Below are 22630 nucleotides of genomic sequence, written 5' to 3' on the forward strand. Positions count from 1 at the left end.
AACAGCTGAACGATGCACTTGAACTTTATCAACCGTGTTACGTATCCGCCCGAGAGCGAGGGAGATACCTGTCGTCAGAGCGCAAACTCTCACAGCGCCGACGCGAGCGCCGCGGTGCGGCTCGCGGCCGCTCCGCCGACTGGAGCCGTGGGCCGCGTATTTTTGACCGCGACTGTACACACCGACACGAGTGGTGTAGGCCTAGGTGCTGTTTTCGCACAGCGTCATCCTGGTCAGGCCGAATACGTCGTGGCTTATGCGATCCGTATGCTGATCAAGGCGGAGGACAATTACAGTGCCACGGAAAAGGAGTGCTTGGTCATCGTCTAGGTGCTTTGCAAGTTTCGCCCTTATTTATATGGCCGCTCTTTTGACGTAGTGACCGACCACCATGCGCTGTGTTGACTTTCGAACTTAAAATACCCATCTGGCCGCCTCGCTCGCTCGATCCAGGTGTGCGACATACACGTGGTGTATCGTTCCGGGCGGAAGCATTCCGACGCTGACGCTCTTTCCTGCTCACCACTCTCGCTAGAGGCCACTCGTGAGTTCCCCTGTGAGCGCACGTGGTCGTATCCTGACTTTGACACTATTGCTGCCGAACAACACAATGACCTCTGGATGGCATCCCTTTTTGCCATTCTCTCGGATACTTCAACAGTTCCAGCCTCTCGAACACTTCGTTTACAAGTTCCTCATTTTGTGATCCGTGATAAGCTCCTGTACCGACGTAACTATGCAACAGAGGGACGTACGTGATTGCTCGTCATTCCGAGACCTTGAGATCAGAGATCTGTTCCCTTTTCCACTCGGACCCTCAGTGTGGCCACGCCGGCGTTTTTAAGACGTATGAGCGACTTCGGTACCGCTACTACTGGCGGGGGATGTACACCTTCGTTCGAAACTTCGTCCGCTTTTGCCGCGAATATCAACAACGGAAATCTCCGCCGCACCTGCCAGCCGGTGAACTTCAACCGCTGCCATGCCCATCTCAACCATTTGATCGGGTCGATATCGATTTATATGGTCCACTTCCTTTGTCTACGTCCTGCAACCAGTGAATTATAGTTGCCGTCGACCACTTAACACTATGCAGAGCCTACTGCCCTCCCAGCTGCTACAGCGCAGGAAATCGCCACTTTTATACTGCGCCGTTTTGTGCTTTTTCTTGGAGGCCCTCGTGAACTCCTCAGCGACCGGGGCCGCGCCTTCCTCTCTGAAGTCGTAGAAAAATTGCTTGCTGAATTCACTATTGTTCACCGCACATTCACCGCCTATCACGCGCAAACCAACGGTGCGACGGAGCGTTTTAACCACACCCTTGGCGACATGCTCGCTATGTACTATCGCTCTCAATATGAGCTGCACCGCTCGAGCGCGTGACCGAGTGCTATGCGAGGTTTTACCTGTTTTACAGTGACGGCCGATTGTGCCGCGTTTTCGAGTTATTTGGAGAGGGTGTAGCTGTTCCAGCAAGCGCGCTGGAACCCCTTGTCCCCGTTTTTCTGAAGGACACCTTGGGTGCGATCTTGTACGCGTTCCAAAATAGAACGGAGGCGGTCCGTTCCACCGAGTCGCACACGCTTGGTCAGTTTGAACGGTGTCGAACGCCATGACGTCAATTGTGAAGTGATATCTGCTGTCAATCATTCCGTGTTGTCTGCTATCGGACGAACGCAACGGAACGGACCGCCAATTTCGCGACGGAAAGAACGGACCGCCTCCGTTCGAGTTTGGAACGCGTACAAGATCGCACCCCTTATTTGTTTCTTGTTCACTTTGTTTTCTCTGAAGGAGACACTGCAAGATCATGCAGCACTTTTGCCACCGACGAGACATGGCGTGCGAAAGTTATCAAAGAGTGAGCGCTTTCTTCGTCCAAAAAGGGCTGTGCGTTAAAACGTGATTTTAGCACTGATAAAGTGCGTCAGCGTCCAGCGTAAAGGCGGAAGCAGCCAGGACGTAGGCCATGAATTGTTTTCAACAGAGTGTTAGCATAGCCATGGTGTTAATGCGGCAACGCGTTGCCATTGCTGCCACCGCCGTTCTCCGTACTAGCAACATTTCGCATTTAGCCGGAGCAGCCTACTCCGCTCATTTGCCACAACTTCTGAGGCCATGCGTCTCGTCATCTTCATAAACTTCCCGCCGTGTGCAATGGCTCCAGAACACACTGCGCCTTCTATAAGATGCATTAAATGGTCCCGAAATTTTTAGTGCACTATCACTAAGGCCCCAAATCGCGATTTCGCCGATCATTACCGGTATTACGAGAATACACTAATTTCCAGTCAGCTCATCCAGAGCATACTTTTCCTATATACGTGAACGCAAGGTCATGTGTAGGTTATTTTTGTCTATGGTACCTAATTACCTTTCCAAAAAGTCGTGTGGTTTGGTTTGGTTTATGGGGTTTAACGTCCCAAAGCGACTCAGGCTATCAGAGACGCCGTAGTGGAGGGCTCGGGAAATTTCTACCATCTGGGATTCTTTAACGTGCACTGACATGAAAGAGTCGTGTGATCAGTCAAAGATATATTCAGTCCGAATAAAAAAAGTTTTGGTTGGCACTAAGACAGTTTGCGTGCTGTGAATGCGAAAGCCTGAGATGAATTAAGAAGTCGAATAATGTGGAGCGAGAGGTTAAGAGGTTAAAGTGGATTATAAGTAATCATGTGTATATACTGCAATAACTTATGACCAATAACCGTTGACGTCATGCCGGTTTTGCGGAGCAGTTTTCTGGACACCCCTGCCACTGCTGATAGCTTCTGTTGATAATGGAGCATATAAGGCTTTTACCTTAAATAAAGTTTCGATATATGAGTGAAAACAAAGATGCGTAACTTTTGTTTTGTTTTATTTTTGTGTGACAGAAATTTTCAACTATAGTCAGAGATGGCGAGGAGAAGCATCTTTTGGTAGTCAAAGAAGTTATGAAAGATATAACATCCAAAACAGTAATATTTCTTCATTGAAATAAGAAGCAAACTACCATAAAGTAAAAGCTCTTGCTAAAAAGAATATATAATACAATATGAATAATTTCGGACGCACGAACTGCGTCCGAAAATTGCTAACGAATTGTAAAGAAATATTTAAGATTAGAAGCAAGTAAACTGCAACTGCAAAACGCATATAGAGCACGAAGCAAATACAATACAGCGAGCTATTGACACAAATAACTTCATTTTGAAAATAAAAGGAAATCACAAACTACAACACTATGAACACCCAGAAAGAAAAAAGAAAGAAGTGGTCGTCACTCCTTAGTGCCGGGTCATGTACCGGTACTAAGTTTACCGGGTCATGTACCGGTTCCGTTAGTACCGGGTCAAATATGTCACAATACCGTGCCGATGTCAGCTGCCCGTCAATACGATGCAAGACACCAAGTCCCTCTCGGGACACAGCTCCCCGCACATTGACCGCAGTGCGGCCGCTTGATGCCACTTCCTGCACGTAACGGAGGTCGTGCCGGGCGTTGACAGGGCGCTGCGCTCTTTGCTTTTGATCCCCACACGTTCTGAACGTTGACTCGTTGGAAAATATTACCATTTCCCAGTCGTCGGTGGTCCAGTCGGCGTGTTCACTTGCGAATTTAAGTCGGGCGTCTTGTTTGCGTCTGAGAGGAGCGGCTTCTGTGCCGCCACATGGCTCTTGAAGTTTACTGCCCCCAGTCTGCTTTTTACAGTTGATACGCTCGCAGACACACCAGCGGCAGCACCTATCTCCTTGGCGGTGCTAAAGGGGCTGGCCCGCGCGGCTTCAAGAATACTCTTGTCCTGAGCTGCAATCGTTGCTCGAGGGTACTGCTTATGTGAAGCGTCAGCGATGCGGTCTTCATCCCTGTAAGCCTGGATGATGCGGTTCAGTCTTATTTGACGTCCCAGTCATTTCAGCTATTTGGTGTCGGGTATACCGGTTTAACGACAGTTCAACTATTCGCATTCGCTCACTGTTGGGCACCCGGGACATTTTGCGAGCTGACGCACGTATTGCTTTTTATTAACCTGACGTACCAGATAACACCCACTGTGCGGACCGAGGCGAGCCCGACTCGACCGACAGCTACAGTTATCATTTTCGAAACTGATATCAAAACCAGTCTAAACGAGGTTGAAGGGGAAAGTAAGCAAGTGGAGGTGATGCGAGCTTGCTGGAACAGCTACACTCTCTCCAGATAGCTCGAAAACATGCCACAATAGGCGCCACTGCACAACCATGCTTAGAGCACGGCCACGCGCTCGCGTGGTGCAGCTCATGCTGAGCGCGAGAGTGCATCGCATCCGACCACTCCAATGGGGACCTAGTTCTTCCGTTCGTCATCTACGCTTTACAATACCGCAACGCAAGCCACTACCGGTTTCTCGCCCTTCTATCATCTTTATGGCCGTGATCCTTCTCATACAATCGATACCATTCTGCCCTACCACCCAGACCCAACAGAATGCCTGCCAATCTTGGACGCCGCAAGACAAACTGGAAAGTGTCATCAGTTGGCCCGCCACTTCACTTCGGACGATCAGAATCACCAAAAACCAAAACACGATGCTTGCAATTCGACTCCAACTTTTCTACCGGGAACCCTCGCGCACCAGGGCTTGCTTCAAAACTTCTTCCTAAATACGATGGACCGTACCGCATTCTGCAGCGAACTTCTCCCGTGAACTACCTCATATAGGCACTCTCACCGCCGTCTGACATGCGCCGGCGTAACCGCAAAGTCGTCCACGTCCAGTGGGTCAAGCCCTATCATGATTCTGCGGCCTCATCTTCAGTCTAAGTCGCCAGGATGTCTCTGTTTTCCGATGCGGTCATTGTAATGAAGAAGAACGCGTGGACGTAGGCAGTAGGATTGGCAACAGCATCGCGTGCCGCAGATGCTCGAGCTTAGAGACTGTGCTCGGTGAAGCGTCCTCTCTGTCATCGTTCCTGGTGTACTAAACCTCCTTTATAATATGCGTGCGTGTGCGCGCGCGCGCGTTTGTGTGTGTGTGTGTGTGTGTGTGTGTGTGTGTGTGTGTGTGTGTGTGTGTGTGTGTGTGTGTGTGTGTGTGTGTGTGTGTGTGTGTGTGTGTGTGTGTGTGTGTGTGTGTGTGTGTGTGTGTGTGTGTGTGTGTGTGTGTGTGTGTGTAGGGTGTCCGGCGCATCGGCCCACATATGAATTGTCTAGAAAGGACCGTTATGGCGCGATGTGCACACCATGCACCACAGAAAAACTACAAGTAGTTTTGCACTTAAAGAACTGTCAATGACAGCAAACAGCACGTGTGTTTGTTACCACAAACACACGTGTCAACACCAGGTAGCTTTTTTACATGGTCGCCACGTGTTCTTGATTATGATGGGGATTTCCATACTATGGGCACGTACGCACAATGGAGTATTGGCGAAGAAGCTCGCGGCAGATATCGAACTGCCAACTAGCTCTTTGAGACGATCGCCGCGTGGTGATGATCATGATTTCCATAATATATGGCGCATGCCCACAATGAAGGATTGGCCAAGAAGTCTGTATGCACGTTGACCATGATGATGAGTTCCATACTATGACACATGGCCACAAATGGGGCTTGGACTTAGGAGCGGGTGGGGCATAAGTTGCCACCAACTAGCTTTTTGAGATGATTGCCGCGTGTTTATCATTATCATGATTTCGATACTATAGAACAACCCACAGCAGGGATAGGGCACGAAGCGCATCCGTGTTTGATGACGAGGGTGATGATTTTCATACTATGGTACATACCCACAGTCGGTGATCGACCAAGAAGCGGTAGGTGCATCTAAAATAAGTAACAAGATATGAGGAAATGTACGGCAGTATCAGGTTTGCCACATTGTGTAGCACGTGTGTGAGCAAGAACACATGCGCGCGCCAGTTTTCTTTACGCCAAAGAGGAAGGAATGAAATGAGCAAACTTATCGCGTTTTATTAACCGCTTTATGAAGGCTCCGCTTCACATAAATTTAAAAATGTGCGTTGGATCGGCATAATTTACCGTGATGCCTAGAGATATCATACCAAATTTTTTTTTGAATTTTTACACCTATCAAAAATTTGCATTACTGCTATTCTTACAAAATATGTGGGTATTCCTACTCCAACGGTGACAAGTTCTACGTCTATTAGAAGGAGGATGGTCAGATTTTACTGAAGAGAAAGGAGGTGAGGTCGGCCTGGTGAGTGTGTCTCTAGCCTGCTACTCCCCACTGGGGAAAGGGGAAGTGGGAAATACAGGGAAGGGTAGGTGGCAGGTGATTATGATATGGTGTAATAAGCTACTATATACACGTTGTTCGATACGCGGATGTGTGCTTTAAACGCACAGGAGTAATCTTGTCCACACAAAATTTAATTGCGCAAACACATTTCGCACTGCCTTCACGTCTCAGAAGACTTGTTTTTACAGGTCCTAGAGGCGTGAGACGCCAGTCTCACATAGAAAGTTCAAGAGGGATTTTATGGTGCATTGGGCATGGTCAGCTCTCTTCCACGCGCCTAAAATCTTCCGAAAAGGGGGGAATCCAAGCAGTCAACGCTAGACCTAAGTGTCCTTTGCTCGGACGCATATTGACGGCGCACCTAAAGTATGTAAGCTATTGTCTCAGAAGTGTGAGAGACGCTACGGTCAGGTTCCCCTTCCCGTCCACTCTTGTGAAAGTATCGGCGAGTGTACGCCACACCAAGCCGTAATAGATGGATGAGTGTTTCCTGGCCTCTTCGCAGCCGATGTGGAAGTCGGAATCCCAAACCAAAGTCAAGTCTATGGAGGCATTGTTGCCGATAGTGCCCCATGTAGAAGCACACCGTGGTAGTCCTAAGCAAATTATTAGTGCGCGAGCCTGAGTACTTTCAAGTGTGCGAACGGTAAATGTACTAATCCGAGAAAGTACAGGCGTGCTGTAGCGGAGGTATCCAACAAAAATGCCTGGAAAGTTGCAGAAGAGATGATTTGGATGGCCCCCATGATTTTCAAGACATATGTCGAATCGCTTGAGCGAGAGCAACGAAGAGGGAAAGGTAGGCAGGTTAACCAAGTACGTGCTTGGTTGGCTACCCTACACTTGGGGAGGGGAAAAGGGAAGAACAGATAAGGAGAGAAAAAAAAGTCCTACTCAGTCATTCAGAGTCAGTCGCAGACGAATCTAGACTATATCACAAGCGTTCATACAATCCAGTGTCCTTCAAGAAGCGTAGAAAGGCTTTTGTGGCCTTTTGCATGCAAGATTGCATAGGCCATGGCTTGAGCGAAGCTGGCTACACAGATACTGGCCTTGTTTATTTATTTATTTATTTATTTATTTATTTATTTACATTTTGACAGTTCGTGTGAGTACTTCGCAGCACATCTGAGCACTCAATGACTGCACCGCAACTTGCAGACGCCTCATATGGCGACATTTTGTAACAAGTCTTTTAAATTAATTGTCAGGAAGCCGCGCCCCCGATGTCGCCGCGATCGACCACTCGGCGGGGTGGTTGATAGAAATAGAATCGAATCGCAGGAAAAAGAAGGTCCTTACTGGTACAGATCCTGATCAATTGAACTATATTTGCCGTGACTTGCACAAACGGTACCATGTTTACTTCGAGAAAGTTGGCGACTTCTGAATTCTCACTGCAGCTAGGAATATCGGCTATCGTACGCCCCCGTGACGGGGCTCTCGAAGCAATCTTTTTTTTATTGTTCTTCAGTGGTGCAAGCGATCGCTATCTTTCCAACGTACTTACGGCGGATATCTGTCGCTTGTTCGCACTGGCACCACAAGCATTTCGCATGTGCGCGTTTGTGCTCGCGTAGCTATTTCTTTGGGCAGTGACGTCAAAACCAAGTAATATCTGTTCAGTGCAGGAAACTTATCGCTTCACAGAAGGAATGGAGCTTCTCAGAACGTGACGCAATCTCTATATATAATCGGCGAAAGCGCGGTGCGGAAAAAATCCGCCCTCGCTGCCTCGTCGGGGACCCGGCTCTGCGGTGAAGGCGAGCAGGCCGCGAGCGCGGTCAGGCGCGCGCACGCGAACGGCCGTCGAGCAGGGAGCGCATTTATTTCCCCCGAGAAGAGCGCGCCGAAATAGCGAGCGAGATTGAGAAAAAACATGTCTTCATTATGTGGTGTCAAACAAGGCCGCGCACCGGGGAAACAAACAAAGCAGCGGAGACACGGGAAGCAATTCGACGCTGCAACGGCGGTGCTTTATGCCGCCGCCGGCTCGCGAAGGGCAGCGGAAGGGCCGACGGCGGGCAAATAGAGTGTCACGCGGAGTGCGAAGGAGACCGTCTCCACTGCACAGCGCCGAGGCCCGGCCTTTGCGAGGCGCACGCGTAGACACCAGAGGGCTGATCTTTTTTATTGCTTATCATTATTTTTTTTGTGTGTGCTCCAGCTAAGGTTGCGCAAGGTAGAAGACGAACACTGAATTCGGGAAAACGGCCGCGCGTTTGTTGAAAGCCTGACGACATATCACCCTAGAGATATGGAAACGGCTGTCTTGTTGACACGGCCAGACGCATTGGGCTGGACGACTGCACGTGGTGCGGCCGTTTCTGGGCACAACGCCTCGCAAGCCATGGTTTGTACAGTTTCGCTCTGGCGTGCGGATTTTCTGAAGGCAAAGCTGTTCGAGCACTCGGACACGATGAAGAATACGGTAGGTGGTGCGTGTGTGTGTAAGAGTGCGCCGCACACACAGTGTCTGTGTGTGTGTGGGGGGGGGGGGAGCGGGTTCGTTTGCAGAGCCTGTCGTCTTCGAAACCCGCGCTTGTCCGTATTTTTTGTTCTCTCTCTAACTACGTCGTGGAGTATACAAGAAAATTATGCGGAATTATCGCATAGTAAATTTCGCGCACTTTGATTAATGTAATATTGTCATTCTCACCAAATATCAAGCGTGTATTACAAGGTAACCTTCGTAAGGCCGGAAGTGAAAGAGAAGTGACCCCCACTAATGGTGACGCCCGACACTTCCTTGCGCCGTTCGAGCTCACCGCCCTCGTAGATGGTTAGGGCTCGTGCGTTTGCAGTAATGTTTGCGACCTCTCTGTAGACGGACGCAGTCCGCCGCGGTCAACGGGTTTGGATATGCCTCTGTCTTGTTGCCCGAGTCTCTTCCCGACATTTCTGGACCCTACGTGTCGAACTCGGGGGCGCCGTAGCCCAAGAAGCTTGAAAGGCGTGCAACAAATTGCGCAATTCCGGAGAGGATGCTGTGGTTTAATTTTGGCCATTCTTAGCTATTTAGATAGTTTGAATATAATTAGACAAGGGCTTCTTCATTCCACCACCACAAAAGCGCGGTCGGCGATGGCGGAAACCAAGCTTTTCACATCGTGCTAAGCAGCTTAACTCAACAACCAAAGAGTAACCGGAGCGGCTGGGTGGAAAATGAGCTGCCTATATACACGGTTCTGTTGAAACCGCTGATTAGAAAAGTTCTCTTCGTCTATTGTTATACGTTGTTCTTTAGGAGAAGAGATAATTCCGGCATTTTTTACTGTTCACTCCCGTTACATTGACCTTAATTAACTAGACTCTTTAGTTTAATTCGAAGCAACTGAAAAGTCCTGACGAAAAAGCATACATTGCTTTGGAGGGAACACTTGTTTAGTTCGAACTCGAAAGCATGCCGCGTTGGTTCATTCAATCCTCACCTACCTGCGCAGCGCTTTCAGTAAGCTTGAAAATACAAGAAATTCAGCAGACGATGCTACTGCTTCCGTAGACGTGAAGGTGTTTTACATAAAGTTATTTTTATCTTTTAGTAGCCGATGATATTTCCGCCCGTGAACCACTCCACTGCCGCTTGTTTCAAGTCGCACGTGTCACGCTGAGTTAGTGCGTAAAAATGTCGGCGCTCTTCACCTCATGCTGGTTGAGTCGTACTTCAAGAGCAAGTGAGTGAGTGAGTGAACTTTAATAAGCACCAGCAGTTTTGTCGGCTGGGCCTAGGCCTCCCACGATGGGACGTCGAGGTCTTGCCTCTTCGCCGCTTCGTAGGCCTGCTGGGTCGCCCAGAGTTGGTCGTCGAGGTGGGAGCTGCGCAGGGCGGCGTGCCATCTCGACGAGAGGGTCACGGGATTAAGGTCTTGGTATTGGTGTTTGCACTCCCATAGCATGTGGGGGAGTGTTGCCGGTTCAGTTTTACAGACCTTGCACGTCTGGCTCGGGTAGATGTCGGGGTATATAGTGTGATAGCGTGTGAGGGAGGGGTATGTATTCGTCTGTAACAGGCGAAGGGTGGTTGCCTGTGCCCTGTTTAACTTGCAGTGAGGGGTGGGGAAGGTTCTTCTTGCGAGGTAAAATGACTTTACAAGGTCGTTGTATCTGGTAAGGCGGTCGCGTCCTGCGGGTGCACCTGCACCGTCTCCGGCACGGTTGACTAGTCCTCGTGCTACGGAGTGTGTAACCTCGTTGAGGTTGGTGAGGTGCGGGTGGACATACTTCAATAGCAAGAAACAAAAATATATTATAGATTACCTCAAACCATAAAAATAGCTTTCTATCCATTCATTTTGCTGTCGTTTATTCATTCGAATTTCCTGACAAATTGACGAAACCTTGGAGTTCCGCAATGTCGAATTAACGAGAATCTACTGTATGACATAAAGAAAAGAAGTGATAAAAGGAATATTTTATTGAGTCACTACTTTATAGCACTTTGCAACTCAGTAGAAGCATGGCCTTTGTTGTTTGGTCAATGCCGAGACAACATGAATCTTGGAGAAAACTGCTGCGATGCTTCTTCGCAAGTGAGAAGAAATAAGAAAGGAGTGTCATCGCTGCACCTCCTACACTGCCTTCCCTATTGCAGTTGCATTAGTGTGCTCACTTGTTAAAGCGTACATGTTCTAATTACATCACTATTCTGCGACCTTTCTTCTGGACTGAGGTTAAATAGCGCGAAAAAGACATGGAAACAAGGAAACAAATACCACAGACAAGTGCTGAGTGCCAACTGGAAGTTTATTTCAAATTCAACGGACATTTATACCTTTTTCAGCATAGGCATGCACAACCCAGTCGCAAAAACATCTGCAAATCAGCAACATTATAATCTTTAATCCAAAGATGTTATTTCTTTTCCCGACAAGGCGTGAGAGGGAGCGCTTACACATTTATCTCCTTCCTTTCTAATGTGATAAGCCTCCGATATTTCCCTTTCCCTCTTACCTTTTACTTTCCCTATGAATTTTGTCTTTTCAAATATGGGGGTGCCGTGACACTTCTTACAGTGTCCGGCTAAATGACTGCCACAGCCATTCTGTAGCCAACCATTCTTTTGCCATAGTCAACCTATATAAGATTTTCCGAACGGGACAGTCAAACGGGACAGTGCTTCAATGAAAGAGCTCGTCAGCACAGCAGTAACCTAAAGAATGGCTATGGGAGTCATTTAACCGGACACTGTAACAAGTGTCACTGCACCCCCATATTTGAAAAGGCAAAATTCATAGGGAAAGGAAAACGTAAGAGGGAAAGGGAAATAGTAGAGGCTTATCACATTAGAAAGGAAGGAGATAAATGTGTAAGCGCTCCCTCTCACGCCTTGTCGGGAAAAGAAATAACATTTTTGGATGAAAGATTATAATGTTGCTGATTTGCAGATGTTCTTGCGACTGGTGTGCGCGTGCTTATGCTCAAAAAGGTATGAATGTCCGGTGAATTTCAAATAATCTTCCAGTTGGCAGTAAGCGCTTGTCTGTGGTATTTGTTTCCTTGTGTCCTTGTCTTTCTCGCGCTGTTTAACCTCAATTCTAAGTATGAACCAACTAGCCCTCATCAAGATCTTGCGAATGCAAATTTCTTCTGGACAGACGTTTTTCTTTCAATTTGCTGTGTTTCGCCGTAAACTGCTTCGCTCTTTCTCTTAGGACATCCGATAAAGTTAAGGCATCACAGTGTGGCCTAACCAAGGGGCGGTGAAAGCTTGGATTAAGTGCTTAAGTATTTTTTTTAATTTACGATCCCGTCCACTTTAGTCTGCAGGATGTCACTACAACGTTCTGCAGGTATACTAGCGGGAATTTTGCAGCATGCGCCAACAGAAATTTGTTCTTTCTTACACTGCATGAAAGACCCAGTGAGTATACAACGAGGTGAACAGCAATGTTTACTTCTCCCTCTAGCAACACGGCTTTAGCCCTATTTGTGTAGGTGTGCTACCATCGCTGATGCTTAAAGATCGCAGGTACGAATTGGCGGCGGCTGACATAGACGTGGGCGCAGCGGGTAAAGTTTTAAGGGTCGGACTGAAACATTTGCTCTACGCGGGCGTCCGTAGGCAGCTCACCTGAATGACTCGTACGTGCAGGAGCGGTCGCGTTGCGCAAACTTTACCTCGCGTCGGTCGTCGTAACCCCGCCCTAAACGTGAGCGCGGCCCCGTGTGTGCACTGAAATGTTGCGCCAGGACTCTCCCATGCTCCCCTGGGTCACTTGTACGTCGGTTTACGGTCAGTTGAGAAATAAGGGGCGGCCTATATATATAATATGTTCTGTTTTCATACTTTGCTATCGGAATTTTTTTGTTTTAGATCATTTTTTACTCGAATTTTGACATCGTCGTTATGCCTTGCCATGATCTACGCGGTGTCATACTATGCTACTCGAGGCGTTTTTTGACGAACACGTGTGACGCCATCTATGCATGTGCAGGCTGCGGCTGGCACGGCGGGATGGCGCTCCTGTACCGCTTCACCCGACTCAACGACCGCTCCAACACGGGAGTGTTCACTTTCATCGCCACGCGGTCCGTCACACGAGACCTGCACCGGGACGCCACCACCAAAGACTTTCCCTTCGCCTACCACCGATGGGCCGTCTCCTTTGTCCGCACGGACAAGGTGAGCCTCACGCTGGCATCCTCTTTTCATGATGAAGAGGGATTGATTCATCCAAAGGCAACAGCTATCCACACGCTGCCGGACGGCTACTCCATTTATAAAAAATTTATGAGTCAGGGTGACAGATTCCCTTTTCAATCAATCAATCAATCAATCAATCAATCAATCAATCAATCAATCAATCAATCAATCAATCAATCAATCAATCAATCAATCAATCAATCAATCAATCAATCAATCAATCAATCAATCAATCAATCCAGATTCAAGCAGTTATTCTATGTGCTTCTTTAGGCCTTCAAGTGTAGTACTCACTGAGGAAATCCGGAGTTGCAAGTTTGACTGAATATAGGCGTCATTTAACTAAAGTTTAATATTTCGCAACAGTGGCGGAATGCCTCGGTTGCTCCGAAACTTCACTCTGACGCACCTACCATTCGTATATATATATATATATATATATATATATATATATATATATATATATATATATATATATATATATATATATATATATATATATATATATATATATATATATATATATATATTGTATGTAGTATCGACACGCGATGTCGGTTTACGATTCTGCCCTTCCCTACTTTTGCGCGTCTTTCTATTGGTTTTTTCTTTCAGTTTGGTACTTATGTTGCGTACAGCATAAAAGTTTCTCCATAGGAACTTTGATCCTGAAGTTCGAGTGTTCTCTACACACGTCATTGAATATGCATACATATGCATATGCGGTTGAAGCTAGCCGAAGTGGTATAGAGCAATAGGGGCCCCATAAGTGACCCGGGAAGAGTGTTTCGGTGCAACAACAAAATGGTGACCCTACACTGGGGCTGGGAGATAGCGGTTGGAAAGAGGAGTAGGCGAGGGAGAGAGAGAGAGGAATGTAGGAAGGCAGGGATGCTGACCAGTCAGGAGTCTGGTTGGCTATCCTACGCTGGGGGAAGGGAGGAGGAGAAAAGAGAGAAGGTGTAGAAATGTGTACGGACTGTACAGGACTATCAGCGATTCCAATTAGTGCTGAGTAGGCGTTCGTGAAGGCAACCCCAAGTCACAACCGACACAGGAGAGACGCTTCGCGTCGGTCAAGACCGGCCAGAGGTCTGAGTTGCAGTGACGGGTTTAGTCTGTGCAGTCTTGTGAGCCTTGTATGTGCGGTATTCGACTCTGCTAAGGAGATCGTGCGCGATAGAATGCGAAGTTGTGTCGCGGCATCAGTCCTTGGGAGAGTCATGGGGACCCAGCAGTCTTCTTGGTTTGACGTCGGAGCTGCCTTATCCGCGTCATCATTTCCTATGATACCGCAATGACCTGGTATCCATTCAAAAGAGATATCATGACCTTTTTCTCTTAAGTGATGAACAAGTTCCACGATATCGCGCGTGACCTGATCGTGAGTTCCATGTCGAAGAAACGACTGCACGCATTGCAAGGCTGGCCTTGCATCGCAGAATCGCAGAATTTTCTAGGACTTTCAGCATTTGTCACAGGAAGCGCGTCGCGGAGAGCCACGAGCTCTGCAGCTGTAGACGTAGTGACATGGGAAGTCTTGAACCGCTTGGTTATTCTCATTGTTGGTATAACTGCTGCGCCACCGGAACTGATTGATGTAGTTAATCTATCAGTATAGACGTGTGTGCAGTCACTGTTTTTCTCGTATAAGAGCAGTAAATTTAGTTGCTTGAGTGCTGATGACGGCAAGTCCGACTTTTTATGAAGTCCTGGGATTGTAAGGTTCACTTGAGTACGGCGCATACACCATGGAGGAATGGAAGGTCTTGCCGCAGGTGTGTAACCTGACCTGAAAGAGGCACCGTGCGCGAAGACAGTCGTACGGAATGTCGTGTGGGGCCTGTCTACTTGGAGACTTGCGAGGTGGTGGTTAGGGGTCCGGGTGAAGTGTCTTATGTGCACACGCATTGTTTCTACGGTAATGTGCGTTCTAAGAGTGGAATCTTGAACGACTGCAATAACTTCAGTCGTCGATGCACTCCGCGGTACACCAAGGCATATTTTGAGGGCTTGGGCTTGGATGCTTTGGATTATATTCAGATTAGTTCTGCAGGTGTTGGACATGATTGGTAGGCTGTGCCGCAGGCAACCAATAAAGAGGGCCCTATACAGTTGCAGCATAGATTGTAGTCGCACTCCCCAGGTCTTTCCTGCTAGGAACTTAAACATATGGCAAATTCCTGTCAGGCGTTTCCTCAGATAATTCACATGAGGGGTCAAGGAGAGATTTCTGTCAATGACCACACCCAAAAATCTGTGACTCGTGTTGTACGAGATAAGCTGTCCATCGACGGATATCACGCATGGAGACATTGATTTCCTGGTAAACGCCACCACTGCACACTTTTCACATGATATATAAAGTCCTTGTTTTTGAAGGTAGGATGATGTAAAGGTGGCTTCCTCCTGAAGCCGAGCGCGTAACTGCAGTCGCGTCACACCCGACGTCCAAATGCAAATGTCGTCGGCATAGATGGAGAGCCTAACGGTGCCTGGCAGGATGTCGGCGAGTCCAATGAGTGTTAGACTGAAGAGCGTTGGGCTCACTACTCCGCCCTGAGGCACCCCGCGGTTACTGTAATGCTGGGATGTCGGGCCATCCTCGGTACGTACGAAAAATGATCTCTTATGTAGATAGCTACTTATCCAGAAATAGACCTTACCGCCAAGTCCTACTGCCTCTAACGCATTGAAAATGGCTTCGTGCATTGCGTTATCGTACGCTCCTTTAACATCCAGAAACAGGGCAGCAGATAATATTTTGCAGGATGTCTGCTGCTGGACGTACGTCACCAAGTCGATAACGTTGTCTATGGCAGAACGGTCACGCTTGAAACCGTCTACTGCATCTGGATATCCCTGGTAATATTCGAGGTACCATTCTAGCCGTGCTAGAACTCTCTTCTCCATTATTTTTCCGATGCAATCGGTAAGCGCAATTGGTCGGTATGATGCAATGTCTACAGGCGACTTGCCAGGCTTGAGCAGCGGAATTAGGCTACTGGTCTTCCATTCCTGGGGAACCGTACTTGTCTTCCAGGAGCTGTTGAACAAGAGAAGGAGCACTTTCCAAGCCTCTTCGCCAAGATTACATAGGGCACGGTAGGTTATACCGTCGGGTCCTGGTGAAAATGAACGCTCGTCAAGGCAAGTGTAGCTTCGAGATCGTCCATGGAGAAAGGACTATCCATGCGGGGGTAGCGTTCTTCGCAATTCTTCGCTCTGCACGGCGATGAATTGCATGAAGCTTCTCCAGCTCAATGTCGTATTTGGTGCGTGTATATGTTCTCGGAAGCGAATGTGTGGCTGCCTTTAGGGCACCCTTTATGATATCCTCTAGGATAGAGGACAATTCATCACGACAGCCGTATTCGACAAATGACTTGAACATTGGCCAATCTACACATTGCGTGATGCCGCCTTACTTGGAGTCCGTCAACCCTTCACTCCTAATATAAGTGGGTAGGTGGTCACTTCCCCGCGTTTCAATACCCGGAAACCACCTGACCTTTCTAGTGAAGGGGCATGAAACAAAGGTGAGGTCCAGGCAGCTACAGTGGACAATTCCACGCAGAAAGGTAGGGCTTCCATCATTTAAGAAGCACAGTTCTTGTTCGGAGGCAAATAACACTAATCATCTGCCTCTCATATTTATCTTAGAACTTCCCCAGGGATGGCGGTGGGCATTAAAATCTCCAGTCAGCACCGAAGGCAGCGGAGTATCTGTCGTGATTCGCCGTAACCGCTCGCAGTCCAGCCGAGTTGAGGGCGATATGTAGGCTCCGACTACTGTGAAAGCGAGCTTGCCTTTCCTCACTGTCAGACATACGTACGGGTTTTCTTGGCCAGGTGGCGCTGGATGATGTACATACGTAAGATCACGTCGTATGAATACGATGATCTTGCTGCATTCTCCGTGGGTGGCGGACATGAAACACTCATATCCGGACAGTCTGATATTATCTGATAAGGGTTGGCAGATGACGATGGCGGGGAACTTATTCATGAACACAAACTGTCGAAAGTCCGACATGCCTGACTTAAGTCCTCTGGCGTTCCACTGAAATATCGACGAGTTTCGGACTTCGTCACGAAACGACGGCTTCTGGAGAGCCATGATTTCAAACAAGAGCTGCAAGTACTGTACTCAAAGTGTCTAGCACCTTGAGCGTGCTTTGCGCAGACGAAAATTTAATGTAGGTAAGTATAACGTGAATGGCATTCATGAGCGACCGCAAATGTTGATGACCTGGAGATGCAAAAACATAGAAAGTTGGGCGAGTTGGCACGGTAACATGATCTTGGGTTGCAGCGCGAAAGGACACGGACACAGACTAGAAGCATACAGGACGAGCGCTAACTCTCAACTAAAATTTTATTGAAACGAAAAACACATATATAGGTGATTGCAAACAACCGCAGCATAAGAACATGACAAGGTATAACGACATCAGTTAAACATATCAGGAGGTAGGGAAGTAAAAATAAAGGGAAACAACAAAAAGACACTACTTCAGATTAACACACGTGTTGTGATGATACTGAAATTCGCATTCTAACAGAGATAAAGATGCACGGTAACGCAAATGTCTCCTAATCTTTTAATGTGGAATGCCTCGATTATTTCCCAAGTGGTTTGGCATTTGTGTCTTTAAAGAATTTTTGTGTCTTCAAACAAAGATTTACAACCGCAATTGAAACACGCTATATGTGAAGCATTAGGGTTGTTAAGTGAATGTTTGTGTTCTTTTAGTCTAGTATTATTGCACCTGCCGCTCTGTCCAATGTAGGTTTTCCCGCACATGAGTAGAATCTGATAAACTATACCAGTGTTACAAGGCACAAAAGGAGACACATTTCTAACGCCACAATCATCTTTTCCTTTTTGCCACCCTGTTCAAGTTTCCTGTTTATCATAGGACACATGATAGACAACTTGCAGGGGGCCGAGAAAACTGTGTTGACGTCATATCTATTGCCTACGTTCCGTGTGTGTGTGTGTGAAAACTTTTATTGTACTGAGGTCCGGAGGCTCGACTTCTCAAGCCAAGGCGGGCCGCTCCCACGTTGGCACTGTCAGGCCAAGCCTTTCAGCGACATCATGGGCCCTCTGGACTGCCCTTAGTTGGTCCTGAAACAATGGGCTTTGAATCCTTTTCTCCCACTGTGTCCATTCTTCAACGAGGTTGGGGAGAGTCGCGGGACACCCCGCCAGCATATGTCTGGTTCCGTAAACCATGGGATAATCTATGTAAATAGGGCACCACAGCAAACCTTTTCTGCTTTTTCTGTTTTTCTTGTTTCTTAAGTGGACTTTTTACCCATTTTAAAAGCTTTTCGCAGGTTAGTGACAATAAAGCACAGGATAATTAGCCTTCTCGAGCCTATCTACTTGTGAAAAACTTTGTTGCATATTGTGTGGACATGACTTAGCAATGGCAGACCTAAGAGCTGAGTAAGCTATCCCCTGTTTAACAAGTTTGGAATGGCAAGAAGAAAATTGAAGCAGTGGTTTCTTTACCCTAGGCGAATAGTGCCAACAGACGTGCTCCTCCTGGAACGTTAAGCACAGATCTAAAAATTGTAATTTGTTGTTCTGGATAAGCTCAAGCGTGAAACCTAGAACCCCAGCACATTCCCTAAACACTTTTAAAATATCCGTTGCTTTCTTGGTGTAGTTATCTCGAGAACAAAACACCAGGTAGTTATCTACGTATCTAATGACATGCACAGCCAATTCCTTAAGATTGTTTTGTAGCTTTCTATTGACGCGACTTAGATAAATATCACTCAAAACTGGCGCAACTTTTGAACCAACGCAAACTTCCGATTTTTGTACATACATAGAAATACCCTAATTTACAAAGGTATTCTCCAGATAAAACAACAAAAGTTCTAAAAAAGATTCCACAGGCATCCCACAGTCCTGAGTAAACCGTAACTCATAATTGTAGAGCGACACTGCTTCTTTAACACTACACATTAGTTCCGTTTGCGGAAATGAATAAAAAAGATCTTTCACATCAACATTGATCGCCGAGGATTTACCTGGATCATTTTCGGTTAGGAGGGCTACAATTTTTTCTGAATGTCTTAATCAGGAAGGGGTCTTCAGGACGAACTGAAAATATGACATTGTGCAGAAAAGTTGAGACAATGTACTGTCACGTTTCATTTTCAGAAATAATGGCTCGAAAAGGAACTTCCGGCTTATGTGTTTTAGCACTAAAAAGTATGTCGAGGTGCAGTCCCTTGGATTGTTTTACTCCCGGCACGAGGTGCTCAAGACCAAATTCCTCAAGCAAATCAATTGATGTTTCTTTTTCACTTTCTTGAAGTTGGTATTTTTTGAAACAAAATTTTTTTCAATAGCATTTTTAGCTCTTTGTGTGCACAATTCCTCAGCAACAACAAATAAACCTGCTTTGTCCGCGGTAACCTTAAGCTCGTGCTTGACGAAAAAACACGACACACCAGTCAGGTTGTCTGACTTACAGGGCTGAGGTGCAGTCCTCGTGATCACGTCAACGCACTCAGTCACACATCTTGGTCGAAAGTTTTCAGTGACCCAATGAGAAATGGATCTAGACAAGCTGACCTTTTCCGGAGGTGACAAATCAGGTTTACAGGCAAACTTTGGTCCCCTGCGCAGAGTGTTTTCGATGTTTTCTGGGAGTTGTTGATCGCCGAGCACAAGCACTTTTCCTTGGTCCCGCGTAGTCTTATCCTTCTTCGGTATCGAAAGACGAGCATGGGCCCATAGCGCTTCCGTGATTTGTTCCGCGATCCTAATCCATTCCCGAAAACGTCGTCGTTGGCCTTTCGCACATAGGGCTCTCCCGCACAATACCGTGCCATGGTTTTGTGCGGGAGAGCCCAAACAAACAAAAAAAAAGACAAAGTCAGGTTCACACAATATGCAACAAAGTTTTTTTCAACAAATAGGTAGGCTCGAGAAGACTAGTTACCCTGTGCCTTTATTATCACTAACCTTTGAAAAGTTTTTAAAATGGTTAGAAAGTCCAGCTAAGAAACAAGAAAAACAGAAAAAGGAGAAAAGGTTTGCTGCGGTGTCCTATGCACTTAGATTATCCCATGGTTCACGGAATGTAGCCAATAGATATGACGTCAACACAGTTTACTCGGCCCCCCGCAAGTTGTCTACATGTATCCTGTGATAAACAGGAAACTTGAACAGGGTGGCAAAAAAAGAAAAGATGATTGTGGCGTTAGAAATCTGTCTCCTTTTGTGCCTTGCAGCACTGGTATAGTTTATCAGATTCCACTCATGTGCGGGAAAACATACATTGGACAGAGCGGCAGGTGCATTAATATTAGACTAAAAGAACACAAACATTCACTTAACAACCCTAATGCTTCACATCTAGCGTGTTTCAATTGCGGTTGTAAACCTTTATTTGAAGATACAAAACTTCTTTAAAGACACAAATGCCAAACCACATGGGAAATAATCGACGCATTCCACACTATAAAATTAGGAGACATTTGCGTTAGCCATGCATCTTTGGCTCTGTTAGAATGCGAATTTCAGTATCGTCACAACACGTGTGTTAATCTGAAGTAGTGTCTTTTTGTTGTTTCCTTTTTTTACTTCCCTACCTCCTGATATGTTTAACTGATGTCGCTATACCTTGTTATGTTCTTATGCTGCGGTTGTTTGCAATCACCTACATATATATGTTTTTTGTTTGAATAAAATTTTAGGTGTGAGTTAGCGCTCGTCCTGTCTACTTCTAGTCTGTGTCCGTGTCCCTTCGCGCTGCAACCCAAGTTCATGTGACCTGTAGATCATCAGCCAGTGTCGCTTCAACAGTTGCCGAAGCCGTCGAAGTCGGTATGTTGCGAGGTAACTTAGCAGAGAGTTGTGCCATCGGTAGCTCAGGCCGTTCTTCAGGACGGGCGAGCCTTTCCGCTTTGTTTGCTATGCTTGTATCTGTCTTAGTGGCACTATACGTTGATGCGGCAATACTTCTGTCGGAAGCTGGCGTGTTCCTATCTGCAGTTGCGGAATTTCGTGAACGTTTTCGGTGTCGATGCCGACGTCGCCGAACAGCGGCAGCAGCCTCTCGATGCGTTGAATTGTCCCGCACCATTCGCTCTAGGATCGCGAATTCTTTCCGCACCTGCGGGCAATCCTTTGATGAGGCTGTTTGAGGACCACTGCAGTTAGGACACTTTAGAACATCTGTGCTGCAGGCTTCTTCTGGATGGGGCTCGGAGCACCGCGGGCATACGGCGTTGTTCACGCGGACACCCTTTACGTGGCCAGTCTTGCAGCATTTGAAACACTGGAGGCGCTTCGGTACGAATGGTCGTACTAGATGGCGGACATGCCCTACTTTGACGTGGGAAGGAAGGCTGCCTCCTTCAAACAAAATCGTCACACAGCGTGTGTTTCCCAGTTGAAAATCGTCGTAATGAAAGTGCCTTCTTTCGTTGGCTTGATCAGTATTGGCAAGTCGTCATTCGGTATGGCAACGTCCACGTCATAAATGACGCCCGCAGCACAATCGCCGCCTGTAGGGATCATTGATCGCACCTTTAGATTGTTGATCTCAGTTATATTATGTAGGCCTTGTAGGGCGCTGGGATGTAGCACATCAACTGCCAGGACATTTTTCCGCGAGTTTATTCGCACGTCTTTAATCTTATTTTGTGCGATTCTCTCGAGTAACGAAGAGAGGACCTGCCTGTTGAGGAGCCGCAAATTTGTCACCGGGTCCACGGGCATAAAGAGCACAGTGTGCGGCCAGCACAACGGTGCAGTCTTCATGGTAGAAGCACTTGGCAAAGAAGCTGCCTGCAGTAGTCTTCTTTTGGCTGATGTACTGATCGCAACCTGGAAGTCATCGTCCGATGAATCGTAGCTGTCCGAACATAACTCAGTGACCTCGCTGTCTGTATCGCTTGGCGCACTTCCACGTTTCCTGGACGCTATCCGGCATGACGGCCTCGCATCAGGAAAGTCCTCGGAGATTTTTTCATCCATTGCCGCAATGGAGGGAGCGGCAGCTCCCAGAAATGCAGGGAAACAAAGCGAAAAAGCGGAGACAAGAGTACAAGTGTTCTATGAAAGTACGAACGTAGCAAACGTGCTGCGCTCAACCTTCTTCGCAAACTTAAATTCAGCTGTCCTATCTCCGCGCCAGCAGGCCAGGACGTACTGTATTCTTCAGAGGGAGCAGAAAATCATGGGACGCTGCCGACATTGACGACGCGTGCAAAAAAAAAAAGAGTCCGCTCATGTCTAGCTTTCTTTATTTATTCTTATGTTCACTGAGTCCTGGAGAAGTTCCTTTCAAGTAGCCAAATGTGGCTGCAGATAGAACGAAGAGCAGAAGAGCGCGAGAAATGTTACGCTCTTTCCTGATAACTCTTGGATACGGCGTCATTCTGCGTGCCGTGCGCTTTGGACGATGAATTGAAGCTTCGCCGGCGGACAGAACAGAAACGGAACAATTGCTGAAAAATAGCTTGCTTTCCTTTTTTTTAATTATGGCACACGCCCTATACAAACAACAATATGTGCTGCTGCTCCCGCGGGGAAGATTAATGATCGTTCGACGCTCTCGTGTTGTCTCGTTGCCAGGCTGGGTTGGAGTCAGAGCACGGTTCTTAGATCCTGCGTTGTTGAAAGAGTCTCCTGTCACCTTCCGGCCGACGAAAGTGATAAAATAGCGATAAAGCGTGCAGTTATATGTGCATACTTATGTTTAATAGTGCGCCGCGACAGGC

General features: G+C 47.2%; 1 protein-coding gene across 1 annotated transcript in view; it reads left to right on the plus strand.

The window, feature by feature from the left end:
* The window catches only part of LOC139055885 (uncharacterized), a 393329-nt gene that overhangs the window by 274630 nt on the left and 96069 nt on the right, over nt 1–22630 (plus strand). Inside the window, exon 2 of the mRNA XM_070533487.1 lies at nt 12663–12850. Within this exon, the coding sequence (XP_070389588.1) occupies nt 12683–12850 (168 nt within the window). The 5' untranslated portion in view covers nt 12663–12682. The remainder of the gene's footprint in view (nt 1–12662; nt 12851–22630) is intronic.

The sequence above is a fragment of the Dermacentor albipictus genome, chromosome 1 (assembly GCF_038994185.2).
Source record: "Dermacentor albipictus isolate Rhodes 1998 colony chromosome 1, USDA_Dalb.pri_finalv2, whole genome shotgun sequence".
Lineage (NCBI taxonomy): Eukaryota > Metazoa > Arthropoda > Arachnida > Ixodida > Ixodidae > Dermacentor > Dermacentor albipictus.